Genomic DNA, 25,951 nt, shown 5'->3' on the forward strand with positions numbered 1-25,951 from the left:
ATTCATTTCATTTGCCATCTTAACAGCTTAGTAGGAATCTTTTTATGAATACAGAAAAAAAATGAAAATTTTGTTCATATAAACGTGGACATTGTGGGAAAATCAGAGGTGTTGATAATAACAAGAACAATGGCTTAGTCCTGGTAAGCCATGATAGTGAAGCAGTGACTTGCAGCGTCAGAAACCAACAAAAAAAAGAACCCTTTAATGTTGGCATGTTACGCGGCCGGTTGCCGTTATAGTCAGCACCGTCAGGGGGAAACAAGGTGGGCAAAGGACGAAAGTTAAGACAGCGAGAGTCCAACTGGGGCAGGCTGGAGGGGTGCTGGATGGGTCCAATAAACATCAACTTTCACCCGAGAGAGCAGTGTTCACGCACCATAACATTCTGAAGCCAAACCCTGTCCTTTTTTTCCTAAACCTAACCGTGTGTTTTTGTTGTTGAAGGAAAAAACAAATTGCAGTTTTGTACCAGTGTAGTGCGTTTATTTTTAAAGAGACTGTATGTAAATGGTAAATTTCCTGTGAAAACTTAAGTGTTTTTTCAAAGGAGACAATGTAACAGGCAAAACTTGACACAGTGTCCAAGAAAATCAACAGCCAACGCACCCAGGGTACCTTGCACATCGTATGTGGACGTGGAAAGTCCATGACCAAATGTCAATATGTGACAAGGTTGGCGTGAGAATGTGTTGGTGAAGCAGCTAAATGGAATTCAGCTGCTATTATTTGTTAACAATTTACAGGGAAGTTTGAATGTGTCCTCTAACACAGTTTACCTAAGCAGTAATTAAACACTTACAAACCATCCTCATTTTGTGTCATTAGCGGCAGGTTAAGTATCACACAGCTGTAATTTTGACATAGATCAATTGTGACGCAAGCATTTTTGTTTTATTAGTGGAATTCCCCCGGGTGAATTATTGACTCCTGGACAATAGCTGTGACATTAGTAATAGCATCGTGTCATTTAGCTGAACCACAGCCAGGCTTGGCCCTGGTGTTAATCTTGCTGGTTCACTTTAAAGGCTTACTGGGATACCTGAATGGAATGGATTTATCATTAATGTTATTAGTTACACCTGTGCTCTTCCTGAAGTGCAAGCCCTCCTCCCCACGAGCTTGAGCAGCCTCATCCCTGCAGATTCAGACCGTGAAGGCAAAAGGGATGCCAGTGACGGCTGATTCTCTGAGCCGCTCACCTACTGAGAATGCAGTTTGCAACACACATCATTTGTCTGCATTCCTTTTGTACGAATGTCAGACACCCACGGCCTGAACAACCTTTGTCCTCTGCACCAGCACATCAGTCTCAATACCTTATGAATGAGAAACAAAGAAGTATAAAGAATATAAGCAGGACAGGAGCACCTGGTGGCCTAGTGGGTAGAGCAGGTGTTCCATATACGAAGGCGACGTCTTTGCCGCAGCAGCCACAGACTTGATTCCAGCCTGTGGCCATTTGCTGCATGTCATCCTCTCTCTCTTTCTCTCCCCCCTTCATCCATCCATCCATCCATCCATTTTCTAACCGCTTATCCTCTTGAGGGTCGCGGGGGGGCTGGAGCCTATCCCAGCTGACATTGGGCGAGAGGCAGGGTACACCCTGGACAGGTCACCAGACTATCACAGGGCTGACACATAGAGACAGACAACCATTCACACTCACATTCACACCTACGGACAATTTTAGAGTGACCAATTAACCTGTCCCCAATCTGCATGTCTTTGGTCTGTGGGAGAAAGCTGGAGTACCCGGAGAAATCCCACACTGACCAGGAACCCTCTTGCTGTGAGGCAACAGTGTTTACCACTGTACCATCGTGCCGCTCTCCCCGCTTCATGCTTAAACTAAAAAAATCTTTAAAAAAAAAAAAATAATATAAGCAGGGGTGTGTGTGTTTGTAAAAGGGAATCGAGAGCAGTATGGGAAATGTTATTTGGCAAAAATAGGAAATAGATAATTACTAAACATGTGATAGGAAAGTGAGGAGATAATAGAAAGCCACTGAGAGTATGAGAAGAGGTTTTTTTTTTTTTAAATTTCTTATTTTATGTGCTATTTAATGTGTGTGTGTGTATGTGTGTGTGTGTGTGTGTGTGTGTGTGTTAATTATGTAAAAAGTTACTTCTGGGGTTCCACACATGTCCAGGTCCGCCTCTCTCTCTCTCTTTCAATAACTGCATTTATCAAGAAATAACCGACTGTAGACTTCCGTCTGTCCTCCCTGACTCTTTATCTCCACTGAACACAGTGTGCATGTGTGTGTGTGTGTGTGTGTGCGTGCATGTTTGTGTGTTAAAGTGTGTGGGTAGCAAATAAGTCAAAGTGTATGTAGTGTAGTTTCAACATGTGGAGTCTATCATGTCAAACTGCCCCCTCCTACAGCAAAGAAAAAAAAGTTTCACTCTCTACAAAGTGTGAATCATCGCTTTTTTAGAATCAAAATACTTTATTGGACCTTTAATACATTTTACATTTAAACTGCAGGGAAATAGGAAAACATGCAAAGTCATAAGCACATATGAAAAGATATGTTTGATAAAGAGAGGGAGATGAAAGTATGTCTCACAGTACTTGGTTCAGAGGAAGAGCAAAAAAGAAGAAAAAAAAAACTATAACACAGATTGCCCACATTTCTGTATTTCTACTCAGCTGTCCACAGACATATCGTGATGTGGGATGACTTTCGTGGGATGTTGCAAGCATAGCAGAGCAGGGAAAGGACATTGTACCTAAAAACAGAAAACAATCACTGATAAATCACCCATGATTAAAAGACATGCGGGGAAAAAGGAAGAAGAGAAAAAAAAAGTGAAGCAATCATTGAAAAAAAAAGAAAAAAACAGTGACCGTAAACATGGAAAAAGAAAGTGTTGCCTCATGAGGCCTTGCATTTGAGCTGCGGTTTTCTTCACCGTCTCCAATCCTCTACAATACATTAGTCATTGTAAATCACTGCCACTTCTTCGCTGAAACGAGATAGCAACCACGAGTTCCCGTAAATATTTTTGTGGAGGAATATATTTTACAAAGTAGCAGCCTGACGGTCTCTGTAAATGTGAGCTCAGGGTGAGAGTGATACTGTTGCATCAGGGTGCAGATGAGTTAGACCGTGGGTGATAGTGTGCAAGGCTGTGGTAGCAGCAGTGAGTAGTGGTCAAAAGCAAAGGTGTGAATTTAACAACTTGACCCACCCTCAAGTTAGCCTCCACAGCCATTCTAACACTTAAAATCACACGGCGTGGTTCAGTGGGTTTAAAAAAAAAAGTGCCAAATGCATGGCACGGCGAGACTGAGCAATTGTGCAAGTTTCTCAGAAACTGACAAGTAAAAAAAAACTAAAAATTGCTACAGACACTGAGACAAACAAACCAAAAGCGCTTAAGAGAACATGACACATACGGAGTGAGAAATTGAAGAAAGAGAAAAGGAAGTGTCAGCTGAGGGATGATAACTATATTCAGTAGTCGTAGGGAGTGTCCCACACAAACACACACTCACACATGCACACTGCTCACCCTCTCTCTCTCTACCCCGAGTCATCTTCATTTCCTCCTTACATGAGCTTGCTTAAAGAGCAGTATTAGTGATAGCTGACAGCAGGCGAGCAACACAAGAGGTGAGGGAGCACAGAGAACTGTCCGCAGCGGTGCAGAGGAGGAACTTTCATCTTCTCAGAAGGTGAGGCATGGAGAAGCTGTGATACACTGTGGCATATCAGAGAATGTCATTAATATTATTTCAGTTTTAACATAATGTTTGGGGACATTTTTGTCATTTGAAATCCCTAAGGTGTCAGAAAGGAGAGTGTGAAAACCACCCTGTGCTACTGGATGGTTGACTGAGCTGTGGGGGAACATCTGGTGCACATTTAAATCCAAGGTAATCTCTGTCTGATCTACCTTGAACAAAAAATAGGATTTGTTTTTTCTTTGAAACATTGGACTTGTTGAAGCTGCCTCTTCTTGTGTGCTTGCAGTAGTCAGGGGGTGTAGAAATATATTTCCCAGAAATTGGTTGCATCGCATGTACCTAGTAAGCACAGCAGACTTAACTTCAGAGGCCAAGTCTGTACGTGTCATGTCTCTCTCTCTCATCCTGTCTTGTATTTCTTTGTTTCTGTCTCTCCACTGCCTCTCCCTGTCTTGTCCCCCTGCCTTTCTTATCTCCAGATTTATTTATTTTTTTTGCTTTACCTAACTGTAACCTTGTCTTTTCAGAACCTGTCCCCTGCACCAAATCGTGCCCTTTGACCTTTAGCCCTAACATCCCATTTGGAGTGTGATCTGGTGGGATGGCAGAGGGCGGTGTGCCTACATGCCCCCAGGTATTTGTGGTTGACAGCCAAGCCAACTACATCTCTGTGCCTGGTGGAAGGAAAGCAAGATGGGCAAGAGTAAGCCAAAAGTTTCTTCTCCTGCTGGTGGGACTGGCCCTGTTGGGACTTGTCGTGGAGGGAATTTTCATCTACAGTCTGTATAAAAAAAATCAGGTGAGGCTGTGTGTGTCTGTGTGAAGTGAGAACCCAAAGCACTTGGAACACGTGGAAATTCCTTTTCGCGAGAATTTCCCTATTTTCCTTTGCGTCATCACCAGACACGCGCACTACCGGACAGCTACACACATTTTTAAGTGGGTGGTCATTTGTGCTTGAAGTTGCAGGTCCAGAATGACAAATGTGTGAAATGGACTTGTTCTCTAGTTCTACTTCCCTTTCTTTTCTCTCTAGTGCAAACCCACAATATAACTTCACTTTTCTACGACGGTTTCATAACGTTGTTTATTACACACCTGCTGCTATTATGTTGTACACTCTGTGTGTTATGTAATATGCACTACGCTTAAAAATCAAACCATAGAGGCTGTGCAGTGTCCCAGAGTGACTCTCATTCCCTTACCAGCCCATATATTTCTCAATAGCTCACTTCAAAGGCAGAAAGTTGTTTTCATGTCAACTGTATATCACATGAGGCTGAGACCACAATTTTGATTAAACTCATTTAAAATGTATTTTCTGTTTAACTTTTTTAAAACTTCAGGGCTTTGATGTATATTTTTGTTTTTTAGTGTGTGTGTCAAATGACCTTATGTCTTTCTCTCTGTGTACATTTCTTTTGGTTTCCACAAGGCAGGACACTTCCTGTTCTTACGTACTCCTTGAACTTTTGACATCTTGCTTGCGAGCGCACACAGATTTTGTTACTCACCCACGTGTTTGTCCTGTATTTCTCACCCTCTTTTATCTCATCCTCTCCCGGCAGGAATTTTCCATCTGTAAGTTTCATCCTCTCTGCCAGAACCTGTCCAATCCCCAAACATCTGGCCAGCAGGTAAGTGTGGGTGTATATGTGGGTGCTGAGCCACGAGTTACACTGACGCACAGCCTGATTTGGATTGTTGTTGTTGTTGAGGTTTTGGCTTTAACACCTTTTTTTCTGTTTCAGGGTGGCACCAAAATGGGTCAAGTGGGACATAAAGGTATTGAGTTACTCTCTGTTATTGTAACTGATTAAGATGACCCACTGATTGATTGATTGATTGATTGATTGATTGATTGATTGATTGATTGATTGATTGATTGATTGACCCTGCTTTCTTTAACAGAGTCCAATGAGATTCCCACAGTGGGACCACTTCTGAAACAGGTCCAGCAGAGACCCTTTGCTCAACTGACAGGTTAGACACCTCTAAACACTCCAAAATATTGTATATGATCTTAATGATTAATTTGAACTGATCTCCTTTGTTTTCTTTGTTCACACTAACTCTTCCTTTCTTCTTCCTCATCTTCATACCAGGCTCCAGTAATCCTTATGGGAGGGACAATGTGGTGCTGTGGGAAAATGTACATGGCGATGCTGTCACCTACAACATGGGCTATGACAATGGCCAGTTGTTGGTAGTGAAGGCCGGTTACTACTACCTCTACTCCAAAGTGACAGCAAATGCTGTACAGGACTGTTCGCTTATTCAACACAAAGTCATGAGATACACCGCCTCCTACGGAAAACCAATGGAGCTTATGAGATCAAAAAGGTTTGTCAGTGTACCCCTCCTTACTTCCTTCCTCTGTGGCTGCACATGTGCTCACAAGTGCACAAGTAAACTTGGGTGCAGCCAGTTTGTAGCTTTGCTTCTGTGCATTTGAATGCAAGTTAAAATCAGTGCTGTCTTCATTATGATGTGGTAAGTTTGCTTTCTGACATCTTAGGCATGTTTCCTCCAGAAACCGTTGCCGGACCCAGGTAACCCCGAGTACAACGACTCCAAGCGGGGAAGATCTGTGGAACAGTTTCCTGGCTGGGATCTTTCACCTGGAGAAGGGAGATAAAATTTTTGTCACACTGAGTGATATACAAAAACTGCGTCAAGGATCTAAAGACAATTTCATGGGGGCCTTTATGATACTTCCAGGCCAACTGCAGCAATAATACCTCTGTCCTACATCAGATTCTATGCTTCTGTGTGTTAATTTACTCCATATGTTGTGATGAATTTTATATATCTAATATATATAATCTAAATTATACTGTACGCAATGAATGTATTTCAATCCCTTTATGAGAAAACAACAAATGGTTGTGATATAAAAAGTACCTGATATTCAGGTTATATAATTCTACTTGATTTTTGTTTTGTGAATAAAATTCGGTTTGCTATCAAATGGAAATGTGAGGTGGCATCAGTTCTAGATAAGGTCATATCTTGGACTGCTAAGTTCAATGGCTAAAAATCTTTTAATGACAATCTGCAGAAGAATATGAACATATTTCTTCTCTGCTCACACGATAAAGCGTGCAAACATGCAAGACTGTTTGTAGCTTGGATAACTTGAGCACACTGAAACAAACCACAGACCACAGTTGTTGATTTATAGAAACTTACATACACAAACGTGTGTGTGTGTGTGTGTGTGTGTGTGTGTGTGTGTGTGTGTGTGTGTGTGTGTGTGTGTGGTGCAGGATGTGGTTGAGTAAGGATGCACTGAGGAGAGGATGGAGGGGAAGAGTTACTTAGGTGCTGAGGTCGGTGTGGCTGACTCAGCTCTTCTCACAGTGTACACAGGGGAAAGTTTTGCAGCCATTGCAGCGGCTTCAAATGGAAAAAAAGGGCATATGGAGGTACAGAGATGTTAAGTCGAGGAGAGTTTGTTAACCAACGAGGGAATTCTGCCTGAGAATTGGGTTGGAAAAAGAAATGCAAAAAGCAAAGTGTTAGAAACTCATGAGAAAAGTGCGAAGACACAGGAAAGCATGTAGACAGGTAGACAGGTAACCAAATGTATATGTGAGTGGAAAGACTGACCTCAGATGCAGCCGAAATATTTGGGTCATTTCCTGCTCTGAGACACAGATAATCATCTGTGTGTTTGAGCGAAACAAACACACAACAAGATAATGCTCTTGCAGCTCGAGCATACAGGTTTGGCACAAAAAATGTTGCTGTTTCGGTCCTTGCAGTGTTTGAAGGTATCAACTGAACTGCTGCACTTAAGTACAATTTTGATGTACTCATGCTTTATCTGATTGTTTCTATCTTGAGCCATTTTTTACCTCTACTCTGCCATGTTTCAAAGACAATTATAGTCATTTGAGAACTGCAGTTTTAAGTTATGATTATGATTTTGCATGCATTACATATAACCAGTTTACAGAATATGATGCATTGCTCTAAATTAAACAACAGTGTTTATGTAAATAACTTCTGGGAGTTCAGGTGTAGTTGAGGTGCATTGTTGGGTGCATGGATGCACATCACATCATCTCACTACTCCATTGATCAACTGGTGACGGTAATGCAGAGAAACACAGGAATGCACCAACAAAGGAAAGAAGAAGAAAGCCAGCATTTTGACATGCATGTAAACAAAGCGTTGATTTAAAGTCCTCCTCTAGTTATGTCCCCTAAAATGTTTGACCGTGACTATTCTGACTACCTGTGCAAGTTTGTCACTAGAGAGGTGTTTTTACAACACTCTACCGAAGGGGGTGATGTCTGTGCATTTTTCTAAAATCTGCAGATTCAAACCGCACAAGCTAGATCAGGTTGATCACATATACCAAACCCGATCACTTCCCAAAATCAGAAAGACTTATCAAACAGACTTCAACACACCAGCAAGAGACCTGAAACCTCCAGCCCAAAGTGCACTTGTCAGAGAGAGAGAGTTTGCCGTCGCATAGTGAAAGTTTTGACGGCAAATATAGCAGAGTGTGCAGTTTTACTGGGTGCAAACCAGACCATGGAGCTTCCTTCCGCTATTTCCCAAAAACCTCTTCATAGCAGATATTATTGTGTGTTTCACAGTCACTAATGCTGTGTTAGCTGTTAGTTTGTTAGCCTACAAGCTAACAAACAGCATAAACATTCTAATGTGTCTGCTAGTTGGCAGTTTTGGTGCGCAACAGATTCCTAATATGAGTCGAGGTCTGACTCAGGCTCAAACATGTATGGCGGAATCCTTGCAGTGTTTCCTTTGACGCTAGCGCTAGCCATCTTGATGGGCAATGCTCTTTCACTAGTCAGCATTGTGCTGGAGAAAACAGAAAGTAAAATCCTAATGAATTTCTCAAAGGGAGAAGCTGTAGATCTGCTTTCACACCATTTTTATATTTCTTTTTTAACTATTATGTAGGAAAATCATATTCAGCTAAATATTAGTAGCATGTAAGTATTTTTAAATAGTGTAAAACATGTCTAGAAGGGACTTTAAGTACTTTAGAAATTGGCTTTGTATATTTTTTATGCATGGAAATGTACCTTCAGTGGTGAGTTTTCTTGTAAACATAGAAAATGTATGTTTACATCACCATAGAAAATTTTGATGCTCTTGAATTTAAACACATGTTGAATGTATTTTCTCCATCACAAAACATTTGCCAAACATTTTTTGTAGTATTTTCAGTCACACAGTTTACACTCATCCTTAGTAGCCTGTAGTCATCAGTGCTTGTGCCTGCAGATCAGTTGAACAGTGAGAAACCACTGTCAACAGTAAATTGCATCACCCGTATGCATGTGCATGATACAGACGAAACAGGGACTCACAGCTCACAGCTCCTTAGTGCTACTAAAGGTCAGACACTTCAAAGGGGCCTTTCAACCTGCGATAACACAACATTTACATAGCATCACCTTTTAAGCTGATAAAGCAAACTTTTTGACAAACAGTTGTTTATTTATGTATCCAGCATGGGCGTATTATGAGACAGTGGGCCTCTGGGCACAGATATTCAAAAGGCCCCACCACCTCTCCTCCATAGGAACAAGACACTCAGACTTTGAGGTGGTTTTGCCTCTTTTTTTTGTCTCTTTATGGCATTATCAATCTTTTTGTGTAATAGTTTTTTCAAAAACGGCTTCCAAAGTTAAAGTTTTTAAAAATATCCGTTTCTGTGGAGACGTTAGCAGGATAGACGGAGTTTTTGGAAAACGATGACGCTGCAACCCAATTCGCGCATGCCCATTAGGTGCCTCGTAACCACAACAACAATGGCGGATATATGCCGGGTTGTTTATGTTTTGTTAGCACTTTTGGGACTACTTACCAGCTTACAAATGAACTTAGCACTGCTGCATCAACATCACTGCTACATTGGCGAACAAAGACGTCTGTTGTGCCCAATATTATTAAGTGCATAGCAGCTAACTATGCTACGTAAGGTTAAAATGTAGTTTATCATTGTTTTTATCACTAGCGCCAAGAGGAAAACAAATCACTGCGCATGCACCACAACTGATCGTGTAAACCCGGATTTTTTTTAATACCGGATAAATAAAAATCCGTTTTTATTTGTATCAGTATCCGTGTAAACAAGGCCTAAATCTCTTCCTGGTCAGTACGTGTTAATGTGGGTGATACAAGGCGGGTCCCTGACACTCTAGGCCCCTGGTCCTGTGCCTGGCAGGCCCATTCAGTAATCCATCCATTACATTTTGCAGTTATGGAGCAACATTATCATTTATTTGAAGCTGTGTCCACCAGATGAATGCAAGTCCAATATTCCGTCTCTTTTAGCTCTGTTTTTGGTCTCTACCACCTTGTGCGGGAAATATCTGTCTCTTTAGCTGCTAAATGCTCCAAGGTGTTCACCAACTTAGTCGCTAACTGTATCAGTCTGCCATTTAGTGCTGAGCAGGGAGTGTACAGTAGGTTTTTAGGGCTTTTTCACTGAAACACCTGCCTGCTACAGCTAAAAATTACGCAATGTGAGCGGTGAGAGTGAACCAGAACTGTTCAGCTGCAGTCTAGACACTGACAGCTGAACGATGAGCTGAAACTCCCCATAAAAATGTGCTAGTTCTCTGTTGATCTATGACTGACCCCTTTCAAATTGTCATTTGGTACACTGTTAAATAAAGGATCTACAGGAAATGCTTGAGCTGCTGATGTGTAACTTTGAACATAAACAATATATTGTGCTTACTTTATATGTGTCTCAGCTTGGGTATCAATAATTTTGAAGAGAGTCGCCATTAAGAAAATTAACAGCAGGGAAAGAGTAGAAATAAAAAAAAGAACAAATTATACACACTACAGCACTGTTCAACAGTAATGATCTGATTAAAACCACCTCCAATTTCTCAAATAGCACTCTGCATTTCCTCTATAATTATCTGAGCATGCCTTATGTCTGCGCTGACAAGGTGAAAGCCGCAGCTCGTATGTTTTAATAGCGGGTAGCATTTGTTTCAGTTGACAGGAGGTGTGATGTGTTTGTTTGCTGGCCCACATAATTTTTTTTCTGAACTACATTCTATGGTAAATAAACAGGAAGTGATGTACATCCAGTTTACGGTATACGCTGCGTAACAGCAGGGAACTTTCCCTTACCTATAAACTTTCAAACATTCCACTCGAAACTTTGTCGCAGTCACTTCCACACTCGTCACTTTCTACTTTTCACACCAAGACGTTCTCAGTGTTCAACATATCCATGTTTAATATGGACTCCAATAAAATACATTCAACAGTGTAGTTTGTCCACAGGACTTACATATCTTTAAAAAAAAACATTTCCTCAGTCCATGAGTACACATATTACAGACATGTTAGCCATTCTGGTCATGTTTTGATTACAGAAGGATCATTATTATAGGATGTAACTGTTACTCATCATTTGCCAGAACATATTACTCCACTTTTTTACACTAGATCTAAATGAGGTCTCTGAGGAGCTTATTGGCTTTTGGAGCAGAATTATAATCATACACATTTTTGTAAGCCTCAACTTTATGCCCCAAGCCATTTATAAAATGAAAACAGAGCTATGAGGTCACCATGAACCCAAGGCAGGCTGATTGGACTTGCAGCTATTGCACATCAACACTAATGTAGTGATATCTACATCAAAATAAATGTCTTTAAAAAAAGTATAAATATAGGTACATAAATAATTCCATATCATCAAATAAATATATCATACACAGAGTAACATAATACATATCTATACAGAATGAGGTGAATGTACAGTCTTGTCCATACGATGTTTGCATCATCCTAAATGCAACTTTTCTTCAGATTCCACCTCACAGCCCTGCTAAGCTTTATCATCTTGCACCTTTAGTTTGCAAGAAATCTGGTCATAGCTTTGAAAATGGCACCGGCACCTGCCCATTTTCACCTACTTGGACTTTAAGAAAACACAAACTGGCGTTGTTCTCTAGTTAGGACCCAAGGTCACAGGCAGATCTGCATCTTGATGACAGCAGTGGCACTGCAGTGTCCACATTAGGCGACATGGAACATCCCAAATCCTGAGGCATGCAGATCCAGTTTCCAGTTCTGCAGTCCCTCCTTTGGTACAGTCATCTGAGTGACCAGTTTCTGATCACCATCCAGCTGGCTCACTGTCCAGCACTTCCTGCTCACATGTCTTGAATGAGCCGGGAGCTCCACCTCGCAGGTGAGCTTATCGCCTTGATCATTGGCCACACGCACGTTGAGGAGGCCCCCGGTGCAGTCGAAGGTGCAGGTGAGGCTGAGCTCAATGTACATAAAGTAGGTCCCCTTTCGTTTGGGTGTCAGCGAATGCTGGTTTTCATCAAACAAGTAGTTGCTTCCCACAGATGTCCCATCACCATAGGGAACTGAGGCCCAGTGCATGGTGGAGGTTTTCAAATCGCCTACAGGAGGAGACAAACACATCACATTTAGATGACGTTTACACCATGCAACAACAGACTTGATAGTTACATTCCTTTCTGGTGTTTTTTCGTCTAAAGTCTGACATGATCTGGCACAGCTGTAAACCATAGGAAATATCTCTAATATCATATTCCAGTAACGCAAATGGGAGGATCTGTTTATTTTTACTACGATTATGGCCCTTAAGGAAGTGACCATTATTATGTGCCTACTCTCTATTTTCATTTCTTTACTTTTCTATACTTTTTTGATTTATTCCCTTGCCACTCTGTTATATGTCTGCTTTTAGCAAATAAAAGTAAACTTACTTGAGAAGGCTTCCAGATAGGCAAAGTTCTCCATCTGTTGACAATCCCGAAAAGATGAAGTTGATTAAAATGTGCAGAGGACATGAGTCAAACTTTACAAAAGGTAGGCAACAGCAGGAAAGGATTCAGACTATAGTGATAGGAGTCATTTGTTTACCTTGTATGCTGGGTCGGGCGTGTCTCCTGTCAGCTTTGCTGTCTGAAACTCAGGAGAAGGATGCGTGGAGTCCAGTTTGGACCGCAGCTCCATCACAACCATCACTCCGCCGGCAGCCACAGCTGTCACAGCCACGAACAGAAAAATGATTGACATGACGAGAAAAACGTCCAGGCAGCTTCCACGGCGGCGGCCACTCTTCTGGAGAGACTCAATGTCCATGACTTTATCTTGGTGTCGTATCAGTTGGCAGAAGGATGCCTGAGCTTCAGGGAGACTGTCCACGGTGTCCAGTTTACAGACTCAGCGAATTAAAGACTTGAGAAGTTGTGCAGCTTCAGGTGTTCCGGTACCTAACCTCCACAAAATAGTTGTCTTGATATCACACAGCCCTGTTTGCGTCTTCGTGTGAATGTCGCGTCTGTGAACTGAGGACCATGATGTCTTTTTATAGGCTACTGTGCTGTGCACACGGTTTCAGACAGGGAGGAAAAACGCGGAAGTCATGGATTTCCCTCTCGCCTCCTCACACACGCCCCCCTCCTTCGCTGCTTGTACGCGAGGTGAGAAAAGAGACGCACAGACTTTCCGCGGCTCTCATTGAGATTGCGCAAGTGCGCCTCAGAGACAGCGCGTGCGGTGGAAATCGAAAGGGAGAGAGAAGGCAGCAGCATCCTCTACTGCTTCATTACATTCCGACACAGTCAAACTAAAACATCTTTCTCACTCCACTCTGAAGCCTCGACACGGCTTGCAAAAGTGGCACAATGGAGATAACTAAAGCACAATGTGAATCTGGACTTGATTGCCTAATTGGAAAAGTACTTTTTGGCAACAAGAGAGACAGTTCTGTGTGCGCGCGCGTGTGTGTGAGATGTAATAGGAAAGGGTGGGTCCCTGTGTCAAAGTAAGGATAAGCTATTTCATCATCAGGCCAAAGAAAGCTCGCAACGTCACACCACCAGGTTTATATACCTGGCGTAACACTGGCATAACCACGTGCCAGCTGACTAACAAATCAGAACGTGAATTTTGCAGTTGTGCAAAAACAACCAGGAATCCCCTACTGTATTTTGTGTGTGTGTGTGTGTGTGTGTGTGTGTGTGTGTGTGTGTGTGTGTGTGTGTGTGTGAGAGAGAGAGAGAGAGAGCGAGAGAGAGAGAGAGAGAGAGAGAGAGAGAGACACAGAGAGAGAGACAGGTGGGTGTGTACAAGCCGGAGGAGCTGGAGCGACAGGTATCCTATAAAATTACTGCAATCTTAAAGTGGCACAGTGTAAAGCCTGGAGGACGACTGATGTGGGGAATTCCCCACATCATGTGTGTGCGAGAGGGGGAAGAGAGGTGCTTCAGACTGAGAGGGAAAGGAGAAGACAGGGAGAGTGGTAACCAAGTGTTTCCACTATGTCAGTGTTCATATAAGGGAACACAAAATGGAAACATGCACTTTGGTGTTACATTAGGTCATCTTGGACGCCACGTTACACTTATCAGTTTAATTAATTAGCAATCATTTATAGATATTTTTTTTTGTGTGTCTTTTTATAGTTTGCTGAGTGGGCCCTAGTATGGGCTGGTTGACACTGCAGCCCTTTATATCACAATGTGTCAGACCATTCAGACGCTGTGTTCACCATTAGACAACTGTACTCCATTTTGCAGTATTTATTTGTGCCTGGAGTTGTCTTTCTTTTTTTACTTTACATTCAAAATGAAGAGATTACAGTTTATATACACTGTGTATAAATGCTCATTGTGAAAACAAAAAGCAGTAGTTGCAGTTATGGGACTGAGCATGTGACTGTAGGCCACAGGTTTTGACATGTAGAATTGCATCACCCTGCAACTTTTGTGCAGTCTTGAAAGTTGCACTGTCTAGGACATTTACATGTAAATTTTGTGGCTAAAAGTGTTTGGATATATTTGTCCACGTGCTTTTGTGTACTTTTGGGCGACGGATAGTTTACAGTATTTTGAGGTTGAGGTTCAACTGTTTTGCTTTGCCTGTAGATGCTTATCTGTAGAGTATTTGTGACAGTTAGGCTGAGTTAACACTTCAGCTAAATTATTCTGGGAAGATGTAGTGAAATGTCACATATACAGTTTGTAAATCTCAACACTGGCTCTAACTACAGCCCTTAACTTTTCAATTGGCAATTATAGTTAGCAGCCCCTCGGCGACAAACCGAGCAGCGTTGGGGAAAAAAAAAAGATTTTTAATGTGACGCTGCTTTATTCAGTGTTTTTAATCATCTGGTCTGTTTGTTTTGGTGAGGAAGAGACCTCTGTGGATAATTTGGCTCTCAGTAAATACTCATGAAAGCTTGGATCCTAAGTTATTAGAGTAAAAAATTCGAGTGCACATTTTTGATGGGTGACCTTCATCACCCCTCTGCGACGAGCCAAACAACACAGCAGAAATACAGATTTGTAACTTGAAACTGCTTTATTCAGTGTTTTTACCAGTTTTAATTACCTGGTCCATTTGTTTCGGAGAAGAAGAGACCTCTGTGCATAATTCAGCTTTCAGTAAGAACCTCAAGAACAATGAACACTGACGGAATCCTAATCAGCAGTTCACTCTTAACACACTGTTCTTTTAAAGCTACATCATAGTGATATAGGCAATAGTATGCCTCCGTGTTTGTGGCAACAGCCTGACTGAGGCCCTTTAAACTTGATACTGCTGCTGTGTACAAAATGAGGTCAGTAAAGGTATTTTTTTCTCAGTTTGGTAAGGACAAACTTGACTGGCCCAAACCTACACAGAGCCCTGATCAACACTTTTCAGATAAATTGCAACGCCAGGCTCTATCAGCCAACATCAGCCGGACCTCGCTAATACTCTTGTGGCTGAATGGCAACAAATCCCTGTGGACAGGTTCCAAAGCCTTCACAGAAGAGTGGAGGCTGTTTTAGCAGCAGGTTAAAGCCCTCAAGTGTGACACCTTCAATTTTTGTGAGAAGGGGGCTGTGGCAAAAAATAATCAATGAGAATACCAACAATAACAAAAGCCTTCCAACTGATAGCTTAAAAGTAGCTGAACCCCGGGGTCAACAAGACTTTGTGTCCCTTCAGTATGAATCAACCTCTATGAGAGAGTTTATTGTCCTCTATGTTTCTGTCTATAAAGACTATTTTCACGCAGAAAAAAACTGTCTGGGGTCTGAGGTCCTTTTGAAATCATAGTGAAGACACAGGCAGTCATGGTGAAGTCATGTGATTACTCTTATCACAGTCTGGCGTAATGTGTCACGCATGGCTCGAGGTGTGACAGTGTGGGTCTGTCTGTCGAGCCCCCGCTCTGATTCAGACTGAAATATCTCAACAATTACTGGATGAATTGCCATGGACGTTGATACTGAGATTCAAGGCCCCACTATGAGGCTGATGTTTGTGGCTTTGAGTGAATTGTCTTTCAAAATACTTGATGGATTTCCTTGAGATTTAGCACAGACATTCACATCCCCTTAAATGAATTAATATTTTTTATGATCCCCTAACGTTTTATCGACCAACATCACAGATCACAGTTTTAATTCTCACATACTTTTGGTTTATAGCCAAATACCTATAAGGGCCCTGACACACCAAGCCAATGGGCGGTCGTGGGTCTGCACTGTTGGCACTAGTCGGCCCTTGTTGCCTGTTTTTTCAGCTCAAGAACTGAAAATAAATGCACAAGAAAATAAATTTAAGTGAGGAAAGCAAACAAACAGCTAAAGTCAAGAGGGCGTGAGATCGAAACAAGTTTGTTATATGAGGTAAGACTATGTTTTTAGCCGTTGAGCTATTTAGCAGAAATGGTTTGTGAATATTTGTGCTGTTGTTTGTGAGCAAAGCGTCAATATTTTTCATTTTTTTAACATCAGGTTGTGTTGTCAATGTGCTAACTGGCAAACTAGCATCTTGAATCTGTCCTGTAGGTCTTCCAGTTTCCCATTTTTAATAACATATAGAGACTACCACCGTCTGCTGGTATAGAGTTATTTCCCCTCATGCAGGTGGAGAAAGTATATGCTAGTTGACCATTAGCTGGTCAAGTGCAAATTTTTTGGTGAGATACAGGCGATGTGAGGCGAACCAACAGTTGGCCATCTTCCCCATGAGTTCATTGATGTAGCTTCGGTGGATCTGGGCCTTAAAACTAAGTAAAGCTAATTGACTTTTTCATCAGCTCCAGATCTACTTTAGTGCTAATTAGAAAATGCTAACATGCTAACTAAGACAATAACAGCTAAATATCAGCATGTTTGTAAATGCGAGCATGTTAGGATGCTGAGCATGTAGCTCAAAGCATCACTGTGCCTAAGTACAGCCTCACAGAGCTGGTAGCATGCTGCAGACTCTTCCTAATCAGTGTTTGGATCAGTGCAGAGAGCACGCAGCTAGAGAGATTGCTGGTAAGAATTAAACTGCAAATGCAAGACTGAATAAATGCATTTTAAGTCTATATGTTTCCTCCAGGTGAGCAGAGCTGATGTGCCAACTGGACCTCTGGGCTTTGATTATTTTTCACAATGAGATACAGAAAGTCACAAACTAATCATCACCAGTGTCATCACCGATGCAACTGGTGCAATTACTGGTGAGAGTTGTCCTGCTGTATCAGGTGGTGGTCCATACAGCACCCGACCTCCCACAGGAGAGTTTACACTGGGACTTTTGGGAATCACACTCAAATACTGATCAAAACACAACCAGCTGATCAGATCCGCACAGTTTGCAAAGAGAAAAATGTCAAGGGAATGTTTGTGGTTGTTACTGAAAGGGAAGTGAACAATGACATAAAGACAAGCATAAGACGGGAAGTGACTGTCACTGCTCAGAGATGTGTTCACGCTATGAGTTGACTGTACTGCTGAGAAAGCTAAACGTGTCAAAGCTGACGCTGAAAATCAGACTATTGCAAAACAGATGACGATTAAAAAAACATCCATAGAATGTTCACAAAACACTACAGGCATAGTCAGCCACGACATTAAAACCACTGACAGGTGCAGTGAATAACACTGACCATCTCTTTACAATGCAATGTTCTGCTAGGAAACCTTGGTTCCTGGCATTCATGTGGATGCCACTTGACATGCACCACCCATCCAGCTCAGTTGGATTGGGATCTGGGAAAGTTGGAGATCAGAGTGATGCCTTGAGCTCTTTGTCATGCGGTGTGGCACGGCACGTTTTTCTGTAACGGCATTTCCCGTGCTATCAGGAAGGGCTTTTGCCATAATGGGGTGGGACTTGGTCTGCAACCAGCATATCCTCATACAGTGGTTTGTATGATATCCTATGAAAGTTTACATACCGCTGTCCATATGATCCGTACAAATTAGGTATGCTTGCCCAACAAACGATGTTACGTCCTCAAAGCAAGTTACGTATTTAATGTAAAATTGCGGAGGTTAGGTTTAGCAGAAGTTCGCACGGTTGCAAACACTGACCTCCTGGGGAAAGTCTCAGGGAGAAGTCCTACATTTTATGACCCATCCACTGCCCCAACCTGCATCCTAACTGGACCTCTCAGGACCGCTTCCTTCTTTATTACCATAAGCTCACTGGTCATGTGATCACAGCCTTTTAAAATACATGGATTATGCACAAATTACTGCCTCATCATTATGTGGTAAATGTAAGAATTCTGGTGCATTGTTGCATGATTTTTCGTAGGAAAACGTATGAGCATGAGAACAGTGAGTGGTGCGTGTCAAGTGACATTCATGTGACTGCCAGGACCCAAGGTTTCCCAGCAGAAAATTGTCATTTTTCGATGTGACTGTTCTGTAGCCTATTGTGTTAATCTAAATGTGTTGTTTTCAGTAACCAGTGCCGAAGTGATGCTGTATACTGGAATATCATTGAGCAAAATGCAGTGATATGCAATATTCTTGTCTGCCATGTGCTCTTGAAGTTCAAAAGTCCTCTTCAAGTAAATAACATGTTGTATTGTCTTTTAATATGGCTCTGAATTCCAGTGAGAAAACAACGTTCCTCTAAAAGATAAAGTTATATATTGTATAGTTATGTCTGTAAATACCCAAAGGTTGAGTAGTGGTAGCTCACATAGGACATGCAGATATAACAATTTGGAGCAAATAAAGTGCCCCAGGAATGAGCCCTAAATGGAAATGAGTTAGCATTTCAGCACTCCCCATTCCCTTGTCTAACAGTCATTGGAGTTTTTTGAATGGGTTCTTGGTTAGATGCCTGAGATAAGGTCTGTGGTTAAAACAAGCTTAAGAGACTTTCACGTTTTCTTCTACAACATAAAATAAGTCTGTCAATACCCCACTCATGAAGGAAGCTTTGAAGCTTTTGCTTCTGCTGCTTTGCTTCTGCATCAGCCTGCAGAAAAATGTCATCCCTGGAGCACTCTATTGCTGATAACTGCCTCCCTCCCTACCTCACTTAGGAAGCCATTATTGTAATGAATTGTAACTATCAAAAAAAAGAATAACGGTATTATTAATTAATCATTTAATGCCCTGAAAACCACACATGTAACAATAAAATCCAGAGTAAAGGGTCAGTCTTGAAAAACACTTGCCTGTAATGGATCAGACTGAGAGGGACATGACGTGTGTTATTCTTGGCCAAAGCAGAATAACAATTGCACAACAACAGCTGTTATAGTTATACTAACAGCTGTAGTTGATGTTTTCTATAAAACCTATCTGAAACTGTCTCTATACCCACACAGTAGTGCATGAGACAGATAACCTTTGGAAAAAAATTCATACTCCTCTACCTACTCCATTGCCTTGTTTCACTTCTGATAGAGTCCATCAGGGAAGACGTTTTTCTGTAGGCCAGCACGAAATTAAGTTAGCGTCGCACCGGTTACCTTGTCAAAAAGCCTATGGGATTTTCCCATTGGATTTTGGATTATTGCAGAAAATACGCTTTGTGGCAAACAAACGAACCCCACTTTTTGATTATTGAAGTCTGAATGCAATCGCCAGAAGTAAAAAGCTAACGTTAGCTATAAACGAACTACATTTCTGTCGCATGAAAAAAACTCAGGATATATCCTGATGAAGACTTGTATAGTCGAAATGCGATGATATCCCCATTTTATTAAAGGATTTTTGCACTACCCCAGAGTGCCTCGGACTCTTAGTTTGGACTACCTTTTGTTACATTTTGATATCTCTGTTTACGAATAGGACAGTCCTTAATCTTCTTTATATATAAATTTTTTCCTTGTCCACGAAGAGCACCTGTGTGGTTTTTTGATTCCTTTTATCCTGACCCAGGGCAGCACTCACTTTTTTCTTTTGTTTAATTATAGCCACTTGTTCGGAACTGCCATTTTTAAGTCACAGAGAAGCTTCAAAATTTACAGGTATACGGGTATTTACTGGTGTATTTTATGTCGCAGAACAAAACGTGAAGACCCCTCAAGCTTGTATTAACTACAGACCTTATTTGAGGCTAATAACAAAAAAAAACATTCAAAGCACCCATTGACCTTGAGATGAGGGAACTGGAAACTCCAAAATTAGAACTAATTATTGGTAAAATAGTGAGTTATCAGTTGGTAACCTTGTGCAAAATTTATTCAAGAGGACACTCAGATGTGCCAGTTCATCAAATATAAAGACTTAAGTTCCAGTACTGACAAAATGGTGAATAAACATTTACTGGAGTCTAAACTGAGTAATTTCAGTTACAGAAGTTTCTTCTTCCCAGAAAACTGTCTGGAACAAATGTAGAAATCATTACTAAAGCACAGATCAGCAAAATAAAGCATTACACAGCACTTTTATTTTTTTTCAATCCTGAACATTTACATTTACATTACAATAAGAGAATTTTAATGTCAGTTGCGATCAAATCTGAAATGTAACCAGAAAGATAAATACCCTATAAGCTGGCTTTTACAGCACAAGGACATTCAGATGTAATTACATTTCTATAAAGATAACAGGCCTAAGAAAATTTGCAAAAAAAAAAGAAAATAAAAGCCAATGCAATTGCACATTGTTAATGATTTTGTCAAATAACAGTACAAAAAACTCTAAAATTATAAATTAATTTATGAAACACAGGAAAGAGCATTTCCATGGGGGAATGTGTTCAACAAATTGAGCATTTTAAAAATAAGAAAGATGGTGCGGCTTGTTGGCGGTGCTGGGTCGACTGTATTCTCATTTTGCAGCTAAACAGTACACTAAAACATGTTTCTGAAAACACCTCAGGTAAGAAAAAGGCAATGCAGTAACAGAATCTTGATTCATATTTGATCAGCGCTGCCTAGTTTGACAGTTTGGCTGAAGTTCATGAATAGTGAATGACATGACTGACAGCTGCGTTAGAGACCCCTCGGCTCTGATTGGTTGTTTTTAGCGTGCCGTGGTCAATTCTAGTGAAAGCCATTAGGGGCAGTAGGAGGGGAGGAGGGACATTATTTCTTTTCTCCACAGAAAATCTGTCTCATGTACTTTTTCAAATTATAGTGACAGTTTCATGACAAAAAGTTATGTTCATAAACGTTGCAAAGTAGCTTTAAACAGTGAAAATCACTGACTATGACATAGACGGTAATAATGTGTCAGGAGTGATTATTGTATATAATTATCAATACAGTATTGGTTCTTGTATAATATATTTCATGCTTATATTCTTTTTGTTCTTGCTATATTGTACTGCTTGTTTGGTTTTAAGTAAACTACGATAAGAATGTTTATTATTACAATTTATATTTATTCTGTCAAGCAATGTGAACAGATGGGAAGTAATTGAGTAGATACTGCACTTAAGTATCTGGAGGTACTGGTATTAGTAGTATGGTACTTAAGGTTAACTGTCTCCAACTCCATTCGGTTTCCTGCCCTGGAAACCCGCCAACAAACTGCACATCCTCCAAGTTATCATGTATTCCATATTCAACCTCTGTTTCAACTTTGTTTTCATTTTCTAACTTCCACTTTCCTACAACAGTGTGGCTCCTGTTGAGAGCGGAGAATCACTCTGTAAATTTCTTCTTCTTGGGTTCCTTCTTCGTATTCCCCTCCTGTGCTGAGTTTTTTTGGGGGAGTTTTCTTTTATCTTCTTAGAGAGCTTGGTCTGGTCAGGAAGCTTTGATGTTGCAGGTCTGTAAAGCCCACTAAGACATTGTTTGTGATACTGCAATATAGTACATAAATTTAACTTCACCACATTTAGTGTTCCCATATAACATCATCTAACTTAAAGAGTAAAAAAAAAAAGTGCTTCACTCATTAAAATGTCATGAGGAATGACAAGTGAGAAAAGGCAGTGGGTATGATGGGAAAGAATGCGGGGACTTCTATCTGTGTGGGAGTGACAGAGAGAGATGGGGAAGTCAGCATGAAACAGAGAAAATGAGAAATTTAGCATTTAGCATTACGAGTATGACATACAGTTTGCAGAAGGTCAGATGCTCCTGCAGGGCAAAAACCCATGTCTTCTGTTCCCTAATGAAACTAACAGCGCTTGTTCACATATAAGCACACCATCAGGCACGACCACACACACACACACACACAGATAAATTCCTCAAAAGTTTCCAGATTTGTTCACGAAAGCTAAATCTTGCCCAAAACCAACATCACACCTGATTGTCAGGACATGCTTTCACTGCCAGGACTCACTGCTTATACACTGTATTTACTGGAATGCTGATGTGGTTTATCAACCTGTTAGTGAAAGAAATCTCAAGTTCTCCCAGGCCACTGCTTCTCCAGCATTGATCAGAGGAAGTGACGTACAGTATTACTCAGCCAGCTGCTGTAATGTGTCACATGGATGAATGTAATTATTTCATTAATGGTAACACATTTCCTTAGGCCAGTGAAAATGATGAAATACACAAGAGAGGCTGAATCGAAATTGCGTCATTATTTTAATGGCTCACCTATGGCACTCTATCCCTGTAATTATAAATCTATAAACTTAAACACACTCATACTATACATGCACAAACATGCAGTTTTCATATCCATAGTTGGGTTTTCTGTGGTCAGGATTACATAAGGGCATTTTTGACAAAAATAAAACCCACCATCGTGATGTGCTGGGCTTTCTCACAGGGAAGTCAAAGCTCTGTTTTCACTTCACAATCAGAAAAGTACAACTCTCTCTCTCTCTCTCTCTCTCTCTCTCTCTCTCGCTCTGTCATGCTCTCTTTCTGTTTCCCTCCACATATAGAAATGAAACAAACATCAGCAAAGACAAATGAAACCTCACCCAGTGCTGCCCCCTACAGCACAAAACCCATCAGTCCTGAATGTTCCGCTGCAACTGCAATTTCACAGTCAAAACAAGAGCAAACACAGTCTTTCCCGCTGGTATCATAGAGTTAAATTATAAAACCTTTCCATACACTTAGTGTTTTTTCACTATCCTACTGAATAAAGGAACTTATATGACACGAAAGTTTCTTTTACTGTGAGGAAACTATTGTATCTCATTTCCCATGTTGTTAACTGAGACGTATAAACAATATTATGTTGATCTGTTGCTCCCAATCAACCATTCCTCGACTTAAAGGGGAAGTTCTGTTTTTTACAACCTGGACCTTATTTCTGGCATTAAATACGGTTGTTTACTCACCCAGATAAGTTTGGTGTCATTTGGAGTCCTTCGGAAGATATTTAGGTCCGCAAGAGCCGCATACATCCATATAGTGGGAATGATCGGGGCACCGACAATGAGGCTCTACATAACACATTATCTGCCGCGAAACTCGTTCATTTCACCAATATGTTTTTATGAATCGCCAGAGTTGCTTGTCATCATCATCCGGGTCATTTATACTGACCTACTAACCTCTGACCTGGATGATGTCATCCAGGTGCGCACGCCACCACACACCCGCAGCACGGCTTTGTTTACAACTGGAATTTGCTACTGTTAGTTTTTTGAAACATGGCTGAATATTTGTCAGATTTTGGGGTTGTGGACGACGACTTTGAATATGATGGACATCCTTACCGTTTTGAGCCAGAGTATACGGAAGAGGAGCTCTTTGAAAGGAGGATGGGGAGGCAGAGAGAGGAACAGCTGGCCAGAGAACAACAAACCGCTGCACAGCCGAGAACTGGTGGTGTTCTTGTGGACAATGTTCCACTATGCCAACAGAGGAGGAACGCCTTTGTTTCTCCGAGTGGGATTTGAGGCCAGGAGATACACGTCTGGATGTCTCCAGAAATGACTGTCTCACAACTACAGAGGATTTCACTTCTATGATCAACTGGGCTGTTTTTTTCGTGTCCCGAAAGTAAACTGGAAGACCCAGCCAAAGCCTGCAGGACCGAACGGGCAACTTTCGATTGAGTAAGTAGCCTACACAGCTGCATAAATTGTTTATTTTCCTTGAATTTGTCTGCTTGATAAGTAAATAACTATGAGAATTTACATTTCTTTAGTTTCTTCTCATCGCGTGTATAGAACGGCCCGCACACTGCACAAAAAGCAGAGGCACTTCTTATGCAAAACGTGAATTTATTATTACATAGTGCTCAGTGACAAAAAGTGAGAAAGAGAAAGGTGAACGTTTCGGTGGTAAAGAGGATTGTCTTTACGAATTGCCTCTGGTTTTTTTTTTGCAGAGGTTAGTAGGTGACAAGCAACTCTAGCGATTCATAAAAACACATTGGGGAAATGAACGACTTTCGCGGCAGATAATGTGTTATGTAGAGCCTCATTGTCGGTGCCCCGATCATTCCCACTATATGGATGTACGCGGCTCTCGCGGATCTAAATATCTTCCGAAGAGCTCCAAATGACACCAAACTTATCTGGGTGAGTAAACAACCGTATTTAATGCCAGAAATAAGGTCCAGGTTGTAAAAAACGGAACTTCCCTATAAGTCCCTGAACCCATAAGAAAGAAAAGAGGTCAAAACAAAACAAAAGAGAGAACGTGGGATAATGTGACAGGGTCATAATACAAAGTGAGTTTGTGTATGTGATTTCCTGCTAGTACTTGAGCTGAGTTGAGTTTGACAAAATTAAAATATAGTAGAAAAACACAAGCATATTTGTCAGGGATAACACAACAAATTCCAGGACTTATTTCCATCATAGTCCCAGGTCTTCCATCAGTCCATCCTCATCACAAGATGGAAACAGCCCTTCAACACCCAAAGCAGATTATATACGACCTCAACATGCCACATCCCAGCACAACAATCCATTTACAGATTAATATGCCAATTAAAATAATATTTATACAGTATGTGTATGAACTCTGGGTGGTGACCTAAAGAATGAGGTCACTGATACATATGGCCGAAATTAGTTTCTTCCGTGGGGTGGCTGGGCTCAGCCTTAAAGATAGAGTAAGGAGCTTAGACATCCGGAGGGAGCGCGGAGTAGAGCCGCTGCTTCTTCTCGTCAAAAGAGGCTAGTTGAGGTGGTTCAGGCATCTGATCAGGATGCCTCCTGGACGGCTCTCTTTAAAGGTGGCCTGCTGCCCCCGCGACCCAGCAAGCAAATGAAAATGGATGGATGGGTGATTAAAATCTATTAAAATGACCATGACCTCATTTGGACTTGTTATCTAGCAGCCTCTGTGTGACTGATTTTATCAAAGGCTTGTGGTTTTATACCACCATTATTGCAAGAATTTGAATTTATAAAAGGCTAGCCCTCTCATTTTCAAGGGGATCCTCACAACACAAATACAGAACAAAAACATACAGACAAAACTACATTACATATTAAATATACACTTCAAATACACAGATACAGAAGTCTCTCTCACCATCTCCCACCTACACCCCCTGCCCTCAGCTGGAGGGCAGGGGGTGTAGTGGAAACTGGAATTGGATAACATGACCTCGATAGTTTCGGGGCAGTTTTCAGTATGACGACTTAAAAACATGAGCAAGTTGTTTTGAGATGAGAATATAAAGAAGTTCTGAAGCAGTGGAAAAAAGTAACATCACAAGAAAAATGAATATCATTCCAGTCGGATAGAACTCGATATTGGAATGACCTACGTCCAACTTCTTCTAAGGACAAAGAAAATGTGATATTGCATATATCTAAGAGGAAATGCATGGAATCAAAAAGTGTTTCAAATATGAGGGACAACTGAAGTGAACATATTTGAAAATGAACTGAAGCCAGTGAAATTGCCTTCTAGATTTAGGCTGCAACCAATTCATGGATACAGAATCAGAATCAGAATCAGAAATACTTTATTGATCCCCGAGGGGAAATTATTTATGTTACAGGTGCTCCTTGCAAGAGAGGAAAGATACGTGAAAATATAAGAAATTTAAACAATAGTATTTACAAATATATAGTTAAATAAACAGGAATTATTAACAAACATAAACGTAAATAAATATATATATATA

General features: G+C 41.0%; 3 protein-coding genes and 1 long non-coding RNA gene across 5 annotated transcripts in view; 2 read left to right on the forward strand and 2 right to left on the reverse strand.

Annotated features, from left to right (window-relative positions):
• The first annotated feature begins 3,538 nt into the window (after positions 1-3,538).
• LOC126390351 (tumor necrosis factor ligand superfamily member 14-like) lies at positions 3,539-6,662 on the forward strand. 2 transcript variants are annotated; one of them, XM_050044619.1, is made up of 8 exons: positions 3,539-3,685; positions 3,797-3,886; positions 4,225-4,496; positions 5,266-5,334; positions 5,449-5,482; positions 5,609-5,680; positions 5,803-6,040; positions 6,216-6,662. In XM_050044619.1, exons 3-8 carry the CDS (start codon positions 4,299-4,301, stop codon positions 6,433-6,435), a joined length of 831 nt encoding a protein of 276 aa, XP_049900576.1. In that variant the 5' UTR covers positions 3,539-3,685; positions 3,797-3,886; positions 4,225-4,298; the 3' UTR covers positions 6,436-6,662. The 2 variants fall into 2 exon arrangements, with proteins under 2 accessions (XP_049900576.1, XP_049900577.1); XM_050044620.1 differs by having other exon boundaries at positions 6,231-6,662.
• A 4,270-nt stretch (positions 6,663-10,932) lies between these two features.
• Positions 10,933-13,082, reverse strand: LOC126390426 (uncharacterized). Its single transcript, XM_050044732.1, has 3 exons — positions 12,618-13,082; positions 12,461-12,494; positions 10,933-12,130 (listed from the first exon to the last, which is right to left on the reverse strand). The coding sequence occupies exons 1-3, from the start codon at positions 12,837-12,839 to the stop codon at positions 11,736-11,738; spliced, it is 651 nt and encodes a 216-aa protein (XP_049900689.1). The 5' UTR covers positions 12,840-13,082; the 3' UTR covers positions 10,933-11,735.
• An 8,515-nt stretch (positions 13,083-21,597) lies between these two features.
• Positions 21,598-23,391, reverse strand: LOC126390539 (uncharacterized). Its single transcript, XR_007569978.1, has 2 exons — positions 23,196-23,391; positions 21,598-21,913 (listed from the first exon to the last, which is right to left on the reverse strand). It is a non-coding gene; the product is annotated as an uncharacterized LOC126390539 (long non-coding RNA).
• A 58-nt stretch (positions 23,392-23,449) lies between these two features.
• LOC126390307 (phospholipid phosphatase 3-like) overlaps positions 23,450-25,951 on the forward strand; it is a 16,169-nt gene continuing 13,667 nt past the window's right edge. The window contains exon 1 of the mRNA XM_050044550.1: positions 23,450-23,918. The gene's annotated coding sequence lies outside the window, so the exon portion shown is untranslated. The remainder of the gene's footprint in view (positions 23,919-25,951) is intronic.

The sequence above is a fragment of the Epinephelus moara genome, chromosome 5, assembly GCF_006386435.1.
Source record: "Epinephelus moara isolate mb chromosome 5, YSFRI_EMoa_1.0, whole genome shotgun sequence".
Taxonomy (NCBI): Eukaryota; Metazoa; Chordata; class Actinopteri; order Perciformes; family Serranidae; genus Epinephelus; species Epinephelus moara.